We start from the raw sequence: 10,773 nt of genomic DNA, 5'->3' as shown, positions 1-10,773 counted from the left end.
TGAATCTCTGGAACTCTCTGCCACAGAGGGTAGTTGAGGCCAGTTCATTGGCTATATTTAAGAGGGAGTTAGATGTGGCCCTTGTGGCTAAGGGGATCAGGGGGTATGGAGAGAAGGCAGGTACGGGATACTGAGTTGGATGATCAGCCATGATCATATTGAATGGCGGTGCAGGCTCGAAGGGCCGAATGGCCTACTCCTGCACCTAATTTCTATGTTTCTGTTTCTATATGTTTCATGCTGACTATTAGTTTAGATTTCTAACACAGAGTTTGAATTCAGGGCTATGATCTTTCATTCAGAACTGGAAAATTCTGACCTTTGCACTGAAATGAAAGTAACTTTTAACAACTATCACCAGAAGACAGATTTTTTTTTAAAAAGGGGGCTCTCCCAGCCAGCAGATGTCAATGTCTGAGGAGCCTTCAGGGCTTCTTTTGTAAAGACTGGTTTTCCTTCCTGAGTTGTGTGTCCATGACTGATTGTGAATAGAGGGGCTGTCACATCATGTCACAGACTCAGGGGCAGATTTACATTTTAACCTCACGGCGGGTGGGCTGGAATATAAGGGAAAAAAAACCCTACAGAAAATAACCCAGTCTCCCCCCCCCAAATAACACATTTGCAACAACACCAATCATTTCTTCCCAATTAAACGAATCCAGGTACTTAAAGTTGATCTGCAAGAAAGGAGGGGGGTGGTTAAAAAAGAAGCTAGGCACTTTTGTGCAGCGTTTGGAGATGTGAGGAGGAAAAGGCGGAAGTTTGATGCTTTAATTATTTAGGAAAATATATATAAAAGAGGCAGACAGATGTGAGGCGGGTCCACGTGTGTGGGGGTTTTTTTTTCAGACACAGAGATCTATTGTTCAGATCAATAAAAAGGGCAGTCTGAGTGGAAATAAAAAGAGACAAATCTTTGGATTTAAAACCCGACAGAGAGAGAAAGAAAGTAAGGGGGAAAACAAAAAAGAAAGAATTACAATTTGCGACTTTCAATCAAGTTGGTGGATATTTAAACCACTTGGAGAAAGAGTTATTTTTTTTGTGGAGGGGGGGAGAGAGAAAACGGTTCTTCTAGGAACGATTTTTCTGTTGCCGGAAAAGAATTGAGGGTTTTATTTAATTTTGTTGTGTTGTGTGTGTGTGTTGAGCCGCCGCCGCCGCCACCGCCTGAGACAAAGATGCCCCGCAAGAAGGTGGAGAAGAAGAAATTAAAGGGTGGAAGGAAGAGGGAGAGAGACTTCAGCGACGAGGAGGACGTGGAGCTGGAGAACTCGGGCAAGAAGCTGGGCAAGCCGGCGCTGCAGACCGTCACCGAGCCCGACGAGACCAAGGAGAAAATAGTAAGCGAGCCCGCGGCTCGGCGGCCGGCCTTCACTTTAACAACTCCCCGCAAACTCCGCCCGCCCGCCCCTGCTTTTACTTTACTCTTTCCTAAAAGTGTGTAAAAGTTTTTTTTGTTTTGAGAGGGGGAGGAAAGAGAAGAAAGCAACTTTTTCCTCTCTGTGTGTCTGTCTGTGTGTGTGTGTGTGTGTGTTGGGGGCAACAAAGGCGACTTGACTCTTGCGCTGGTGTTTGGTGGGTTTTTTGAGGTAAATGTACTTTTATTTCCAGGGATTTACTGTATATTTGTGTTGGTTTGTTTCTAATTTGCAGGGTTTTAATTTTAAATGCGTATTTATTTGGGAGTTTATTAATTTTGTTTGTGAGGTGATCAGCGTCTCTTTTCGGCTTCTCCCCGCCGCTTGTTTAATTCATTTAATTCGGATGTGTTTTGTTGTTGTTTTATTTCTCTTGTTGGTTTGGTTTATGTGTTTATATATTTTTAAATCCCTTTCTTCTTCGTCCCCGTCTCCCCCCCGGGACCGTCCACCTCCCTCAACAACCTCCGCCATCGCTTCCCTCCGTCTCCCCTCCAGACAAAGAGACGCCGGCGGACGGACGGACACAGACAGACTGTCTACAAAGACATCTCCTCCACCCCACCCCCACCCCGGGCCGAGGGAAGGCAGCGGGCCGCCGGCTGCCCCACCGGCCCGAGGCCGGGGCTTGTGACCTGTGACTAGGCCGCACACCGGCCGGCGGGAGCGCGGCTCGAACCCACGACTCCCCCTGATTCACACCAACCTCACTCGTTTATTTTAACATTAAATCCTTTCACATTTCTCTAAAACATCTCAGTTTTTTTCCCCACTCAAACTCCGTCGCTGCAACTTATTTCTTTCTTTGTGCTTTTACCTTTTTTTTCCCCCACCCTTACATTTCTCCTCAAGTGGCGACAGATGATGAATATTAACTTTGTTCTCGCTTTGGTAGAAAGGGGGGGGGGGGAACATTTAAAAATATTTTTTGTCCTTTTCCCGCCGCTCTAATTTCCCGCCATTTCCCCCGGTGCGGGAGGCGGGCGGTGCGCATGCGCGGGCGGGCCCGGGCCCCACTCACTGTGCAAGCCTTCTCTATCTATCTCCATCTCCTCCTCCCTCTATCTCCATCTCCTCCTCCCTCTATCTCCATCCCCTCCTCCCTCTATCTCCATCCCCTCCTCCCTCTATCTCCATCCCCTCCTCCCTCTATCTCCATCCCCTCCTCCCTCTATCTCCATCTCCTCCTCCCTCTATCTCCATCTCCTCCTCCTCCATCTATCTCCATCTCCTCCTCCTCCCTCTATCTCCATCATCATCTCCTCCCTCTCCTCTCCCTCTCTCTCCTCCCTCCATCTCCATCTCCTCCTCTATCTCATCCCCTCCTCTATCTCCATCTCCTCCTCCCTCTATCTCCATCTTCTCCTCCCTCTATCTATCTTCTTCTCCTCCCTCTATCCGCCTCCATCCCCTCCTCCCTCTATCTCCATCTCCTCCTCCCTCTATCTCCATCTCCTCCTCCCTCTATCTCCTATCCCTCCTCCTCCTCCCTCTATCTCCATCTCCTCCTCCCTCTATCTCCATCCCCTCCTCCCTCTATCTCCTCCTCTCCCTCTATCTCCTCCATCTCCTCCTCCCTCTATCTCCATCTCCTCCTCCCTCTATCTCCATCTCCTCCTCCCTCTATCTCCATCTCCTCCATCTCCTCTTCCTCCATCTATCTCCATCTCCTCCTCCTCCATCCATCTCCTCCTCCTCTACCTCCATCTCCATCTCCTCCTCTATCTCCATCCCCTCCTCCTCTAACTCCATCTCCTCCTCCTCCATCCATCTCCTCCTCCTCTATCTCCATCTCCTCCTCCATCTTCATGCATTAGTGGCGTGACAAGGTGGGTTGTATTTTCCCCGCTGGAGACTGTGTCAGCGCTGTTACTAGAATTTTTCATCGCAAGGCAGATGACCCAAGAGTAGGTGGTTTTGCAGATGGTGAAGAAACTAGTGAAGATAGTGGAGCCAGGTTCCAGAGGAGGTAGTTGAGGCAGGGACAATCCCAACGTTTAAGAAACAGTTCGACAGGTACATGGACAGGGCAGGTTTGGAGCGATATTGGGCCAAATACGGGCAGGTGAGACTAGTGTAGCTGTTGACTGGTGTGGGCCGAAGGGCCTGTTTCCACAAGATGGTTTGTCAAAAACTGCAGCAGGATCTTGATCAGTTGGCTAGGTGGACTGAGGAATGGTTGATGGAGTTTAATACAGATGAGTGCTAGCTGTTGCATATTGGAAAGTCTAAGCAGGGCAGGACTTACAAAGTGAATAGCAGGATTCTAGGGAGTGTTGTAGAGCAGAGGGATCTAGCAGTGCAGGTACACAGTTCCTTGAAAGCGTTGGTCTTTGTCAGTCGGAGCACTGAGTATAGACATTTATAGTATTGTGTTCACTTTTGGGCACCATGTTATAGCAAAGATGTTGTCAAGCTGGAAAGGGTACAGAGAAGATTTACGAGATTGTTGCCAGGACTCGAGGTCCTGAGCAATGGGTAGAGGTTTTGAAAGCCTGGACATTATAGGATGATTTCACGAAAGGTCACTGGATCATAGATCCTCACCCACGTGACCGCAAAATTTAACTGGGGTGCAAACGTCACTTCCAGTACATGTTATTGAAGCTAGAAACGTGTACTTTCACACCCGTTAAAAACCGCGAAAACGGTTAGTTTTTGAGCTGTAAATAACTGTGCCAGTCGGGGTAACCGCGAGGCACAATTATCTTACTTTAGAGTCCAGAAGATAAAGAAAAACGAAGGTAAAGACAAGAGAGCACTGAAGGGAAGATAACAGTGGAAGTTGTTGGCCGTGCAGATATAAAGATCGAAAATATTGGGAATTGCGTTTGCTCACTGCATTTCATCAAAACTAAGGCATTATTGATGTTTTGATGAAATGCAGTGAGCAAACGCGATAAAATCCCGATATTTTCGATCTTTATTTCTGCACGGCCAACAACTTCTGCTGTTATTTTCCCTTCAACGCTCTCTTGTCTTTACCTTTGTTTTTCTTTATCTTCTGGACTCTAAAGTAAGATAGCTGTGCCTCGCGGTCACCCCGACTGGCACAGTTATTTACAGCTCAAAAACTAACCGTTTTCGCGGTTTTTAACGGGTGTGAAAGTTTGCGTTTCTAACATCAATAACATGTACTGGAAGTGACGTTTGTACCCCACTTAAATTTTGCGGTCACATGGGTGAGGATCTATGATCCAGTGACCTTTCGTGAAATCACCTTATTCCTTAGAGCGCAGCAGGATGAAGGGTGATTTTATCGAGGTGTATAATATTGTGAAACATTTAAGCAGGTACATGGTTCTTAAATGTAGTGACAGTACCTGCCTCAACTGCCTCCTCCGGCAGCTTGTTCCATACACACACCACCCTTTGTGTTTATTTTTTTTTTAAATGTTTTAAGTTACCCAAGAGGTTCCTGTCAAATCTTTCCCTCCTCACCTTAAACCTATTTCCTCTGGTTCTCGATTCCACTGCTCTGGGCAAGAGACTTCATTTGAGCCTTTCGGCTATTAAATATTACAGTGCTCTTGCATATCAATTTCACTTCACCACTAGTTACCATCTCATTTATGTCTTCTCCCAAAGGTCTCTATCTCAGTGTTGACAATACACTGATAGTATTCATGGTCACCTCAGCATGCTGAGTTGCTCTGGCTCTGAATTTCAAAGCAACTTGGGTGACCACTAAAAGGTGGCACAACAATGCAGCAGTTGGAGGTACACAAAAATGCTGGAGAAACTCAGCGGATGCAGCAGCATCTATGGAGTGAAGGAAATGGGCAACGTTTCGGGCCGAAATCCTTCTTCAGCGGGTGCAGCAGTTGGTGTTGCCGACGAGCATCTCTGTAATCCTGACCGAGTTTGTACCGAGTTGGTATCTTCTTGTCACTAGTTTTTCACCAGTTTCCTCTCGTATCCCAAAGACATACTGGAAATTAGCGACTTTTAATTATCCCCCATGTGCCAAAACCATCAAAGGGAATAAAATAATAATTTGCACCATTTGAGGAAAAAGAGTGGGTGATGGGAACTTGTGGCATTGGTTGGGCCTGGACTCCAGAACTAAAGGGCAGCCTGTGTCTTATGTTAGTGAAAAGACTTAATTGGCAGAGAGCTGGACATTAGCTTTAAAACTAACTTTATTTGTTCATCTTTGAGTGAGAGGGATATTTGACTTTTAGCTTGGTTCTTCTTACCACCGGGAGGACCCTATTAACAAATGTGCACGTGGTTTTGTGTTTTGTATTGTGAGGTGCGGTATATCATCCTGATTTTAAGCTAGTATTTATAAAATTAAAAATATGGACCCGACATAACAAGGCCCAACAAAATGAAAAGATCTTCAATATCATTCTATTTAAATTGCTGATAGTGCTGCCATGAAATAATACATCTGTATTTTATTTATAGTGTCTTATCATTGAATTTCTTCCACTTAATTAATGTTTGTAATTTTTTTTTCCGTTCGAAGCCTTCTGTATCTGAGCCTGATCTTTGCATTGCATCTCAAATTGCAGCAATTGTTGAATCTTTAAAATAGTTCCTTGGATTTGTTGTTTTTGATACACCGCGTGATTAAACTGGTTTGGACCGGGGTGGGAGTGAACACTTGATGTAACAATGTGGAGTCTTTGCATGTGGCCTTGGTGAGATTTGTGCAGATCAAGGTTGACTCCTTGATTGTGCTACAATGTGGAGCACACAGTGTTTGCCTTGGGGCCCTGAAATGTTTGTCATTAAACAGCAGTTCCCAACCTTTACATGTCCTACTTCTCAGCTACTTCAACAAGTTGCTCTTAAGGAGTTTGGGTAACTTGGGGATTTCTGAGAATTGCTTGCAGTCCCAACAATCAAGGATGTTTATTTATGAAGATGCAGGAACAGGCTATTCTGCCCATCAGGTCTATGCTAGCACTCAACAGATTCCACATTTCTAATTACTCCCTCGTCTTTTTTTACCCTGCAGATTATTCCTCCCACTCTTGTGCTCTACTTTTTATTCCCTATTCTATTATCTATATTAAGGGTAGTTTACAGAAGCCAATTAACATACCGGAATAGTTTTGGGATCTGGGAGGAACCCAGAGAACTTGGCAGAAACTTGTGCAGTCACGGAGAAATATGTGTAAACAGAAGCCGGGATCAAGTCGCGTTCCTGGAGCTGTGAGGTAACAGATAGATCTGCTGCTGTGTCATCCATGTATTTTAGAGTGCCTTGTTCATTTTCACCCTTTCTGCAAACTTGTTAATATTTCTAAGTCTCAGTTTGGGATCCACTGATGCAGACTAGTTGTACAGGGATTGTTCTTTCCTCGGATGTTATTTATAGGACATAATACGATTGTATTTTGGGAGTATTGACAATCCCAGATGTAACCTGAAAGAATGGAGAGACATAAAACTGCAGTTGCTGGAATCTTGATCAAATCACAAAGTGCTGGAGGAACACAGTGGGTCTGGACTGGACAGGCAATATTTGGAGTCGGGACCCTTCCTCATACTGATAACCCTGAAAGTTTCTCTCGTGATTTGGAAGTTTAGTTTATTGTCATGTGTACCGAGGTACAGTGAAAAGCTTTTTGTTGCGTGCTAGCCAGTCAGCAGGAATACATGATTAGTAGTAGTTTTATTGGCAGAAATGACTTTGCTTTTCTGCACCCAGTTTTCAGTAGTTTGAGAAACTCTGGCGGTTTCCTCCCATAAAACCAGCATTTTTTATTTTTTTTTACTACAATCTTGTTTAGTTGCAGATTTTAATTTCCATTGATTTAACTTGGTTTTAATTCCCTGATCCCATAGAAGAATTTGAATTTCTAGCTCAAAGTCAGTACATATCTGTGGAATTCTTTGCCTCGGGTGGCTGTGGAGGCAAAGTCAGTGGATATATTTAAGGCAGATAGATAGATTCTTGATTAGTACGGGTGTCGGAGATTATGGGGAGAAGGCAGGAGAATGGGGTTAGGAGGGAGAGATAAATCAGCCATGATTGAATGGTGGAGTTGACGATGTGCCAAATGGCCTAATTCTACTATCACATGATCATTGTTATATGGTTATGACAAACATTTCAGGGCCCCAAGGCAAACACTGTGCTCCACATTGTAGCACAATCAAGGAGTCAACCTTGATCTGCACAAACCTCACCAAGGCCACATGCAAAGACTCCACATTGTTACGTCAAGTGGAACTATTTTAAAGATTGGTGTACAATTTTGGACGCCCTATTATAGGAAGGATGTCAACAAAATAGCAAGAGTACAGAGGAGATTTACTAGAATGTTGCCTGAGTTTCAACAACTAAGTTATAGAGAAAGGTTGAATAAGTTAGGTCTTTATTCTCTGGAGCGCAGAAGGTTAAGGGGGGACTTGATAGAGGTCTTTAAAATGATGAGAGGGATAGACAGAGTTGATGTGGACCAGCTTTTCCCTTTGAGAATAGGGAAGATTTAAACAAGAGGACATGACTTCAGAATTAAGGGACAGAAGTTTAGGGGTAACATGAGGGGGAACTTCTTTACTCGGAGAGTGGTAGCGGTGTGGAATGAGCTTCCAGCGGAAGTGGTGGAGGCAGGTTCGTTGGTATCATTTAAAAATAAATTGGATAGGCATATGGATGAGAAGGGAATGGAGGGTTGTGGTATGAGTGCAGGCAGGTGGGACTAAGGGTAAAAAGTTGTTCGGCACGGATTTGTAGGGCCGAGATGGCCTATTTCCGTGCTGTAATTGTTATATGTTATATGGTTATTGATAAAAGTACTATGCTTTTGTAAACTAATATGGAGAACTGTATTTGCAAATTGTGTAGTTTGTTAAAAGGCATGTTCTTTAAACAAACATTTGCAGTTGATATTCAGTAGGCTGACTTTTAATAGGGATTAAATTAAATGTGTTTTCATTATACATATTAATGTTGGACAATGTAATTCCATCATGTCAAATATTGCTGTGGTCATTTGTTTTGTAAACTTGACCACAAATTTGTTACTACTAATGTTAAACTTTTAGAAAGTGACCAATTTGGCATTGGAGATTTCTCAATGACATTGGCCAGAACTTTTTAAAAGGCAGATGGCATAATTTAAAAACCTGCAGGAAATGAAAAGGCCTGTCAAAGATTCTATTTGGATGAATAGTTGAGTGCACTTCAGCAGTGTGGCCAGTGTTGTGGTTCGCAGAGTGTTAAGAGCTGGGGACACAAGCATTAAATATGCTTTAAATGCAAAATATAGATCCCCGGTTACTCCAAGGTCATCTTGCCTGTGTTGGAAGTCAAACTACAGAGATGAACTGATAACTTCAAAAGAAAAGTTAAAATATTTTATTTTGGGATGCTGTTTAGAAAGAGTTGATATCATTGGTGGGTAAAGTGCTGGAGTAACTCAGGCAGGCAGCATCTCTATAGAATATTATGGGCCGCATGGTGGCAAAGAGTTAGAGCTACTGCCTTAATGCCAGAGACCCGGGTTCGATCCTGACTACGGGTGCTTTGCTAAAAGGAGTTTCTACGTTCTCTCCGTGACCTGCGTGGGTTTTCTCCGAGATCTTCAGTTTTCTCCCACACTCCAAAGGCGTACAAGTTTGTAGGTTAATTGCCTTGCTGTAAAATGTAAAAATTGTCCCAGGTATGTGTAGGATAGTGTTAATGTGTGGGAATCACTGGTCGGTGCAGGCTTGGTGGGCTGAAGGGCTTGTTTTTGTGCTATATCTCTAAACTAAAAACATGAGTAGGTGACGTTTTGACCTGAAACATCACCTATTTCCAGAATATAGAAACGAGGAACTGCAAATACTTTTGTCATTTTGTTTATTAACCAACGTGCATATCCTTGTTTCTATGTTCTGGGTATTATGGTTTTAGCTTGCAAACAAAGTATTAGATAGGAAGTGTGGCAAGGTTCTTGCACCAGTTTTTATTTTGAGCATTCCAATATTAAATTAAATTTGGTCTTAATGTTTTAATTTCTTAAGCTTGGCCCGTATATCAACCTTGCTACAATGGTATGTGCTTTGCTAATTTTTAATTGTCTTGAGCATCAGTAGCATAATTGTGGGATTTCAATTTCCAACCCCACGCATTACACAGCCGTGAAACGCAAACAAATGGTGGAAACTGCCTTCAGTCAATCAGTTAGCATCCTGCTGAGAAAGCAGATGTCACCATTACAGGGCAGACCTTTTGACAGTTCTTGTCTCAGATTTCCAGTACGCAATTGTTTCCTGTGCAATGTGCAGCAGAGCAGGGAGGGAGAAGATTCCCAGAATGTAAACACTAGTTTACATGACCGTGGTACATGGTCTGTCTTTTCCTTGACTACTTTGCAGTTCTATATCCAATGGTGCATAGCTTCATCAGTTTTGAACTAATCCAAGATTTTAGGGCTTTGACAGATGAAGGTTGGAGTAGTGTTGGTGGAACTATATTCGGGTATGAGTGAGCCCAGACTTTGATGGTCCTGTGTCTCTGAGAGATGGAGACGAGGTGAGATTATGGTGGTGATAGGACTATGGAGAGATCTGAAAACGAAAAAGGGAATTACATTCCTCTTTGCTTAATTTGGAGCCATTGTACATTAGAAAGCAAATGGTTGATGCGGAACGGGACTTGGTGTACGTTAGGCAGTGGGCAACAGGGATTTGAAGAATGTAAATCCAGGGTACAGTAATTAAAATAGTCAAGTCTAGAAATCTGACAAAGATTTTTGGCAGCAGTGAGTTGAGACGGGGTCAGAGTTTGTCCATGTAAAATGGAACAGTAGATTTGTGGCCGTGGAGACGACACCCAGAATAAACACAATGTTGGAGTGACTAGCGGGTGAGACAGCATCTCTGGAAAAGGGGAATTTCAGGTCGAGACCCTTATTCAGACTGTCTAGAGCCCAGTTTACTTCTGGAAATCATTTGGGAAGGGGATGGAGTCTGTTATGGCTTGGTAAGTGTGTGACAGCCACAGAAGTCGACGTTTCCCCAGTGATTTAATTGAAGGAAATTTTATGCAGATCCACTTTTGGATGTCTGCCAAACTGTCTGCCAGTATAATGAAGTTGGAAGGGATTGAAATACACTGGGTTTTATCTGTGCCATCCAGGAATGGAAATGTAAAACCCCTCTCCCTGCTTCCACTACACATCTGTAAGGAAGAGAGAGGAGCTTGGCACCACCGATCATTAGTGTTAATACCAGTTAATCGGTTACCTCTGTTGCTTCAATCACATCCCCATTGTGTCAGCAAACTTCCTCAAGAGATTTTCCCATCATTCTTGGCCCTGAATCTGAATCGTTTCATCTTTTATTTCCCACTAAATCTTAAATCCTACTTTCACTTTATGCCCTTGAATTACTGCCCCCT

General features: G+C 43.6%; 1 protein-coding gene across 2 annotated transcripts in view; it reads left to right on the top strand.

The window, feature by feature from the left end:
• Positions 1-486: 486 nt before the first annotated feature.
• rcc2 (regulator of chromosome condensation 2) overlaps positions 487-10,773 on the top strand; it is a 35,611-nt gene continuing 25,324 nt past the window's right edge. The window contains exons 1-2 of one of the 2 annotated variants that reach the window (XM_055659064.1): positions 487-665; positions 1,155-1,346. In XM_055659064.1, coding sequence (XP_055515039.1) covers positions 1,185-1,346 — 162 coding nt within the window. In that variant the 5' untranslated portion in view covers positions 487-665; positions 1,155-1,184. The other variant, XM_055659063.1, reaches the window with a different exon arrangement.

This window comes from Leucoraja erinacea, chromosome 30, assembly GCF_028641065.1.
Source record: "Leucoraja erinacea ecotype New England chromosome 30, Leri_hhj_1, whole genome shotgun sequence".
Classification (NCBI taxonomy): domain Eukaryota; kingdom Metazoa; phylum Chordata; class Chondrichthyes; order Rajiformes; family Rajidae; genus Leucoraja; species Leucoraja erinaceus.
The sequence above is the reverse complement of the archived record's forward strand: the minus strand, read 5'-3'. Positions and strand labels throughout refer to the sequence as shown.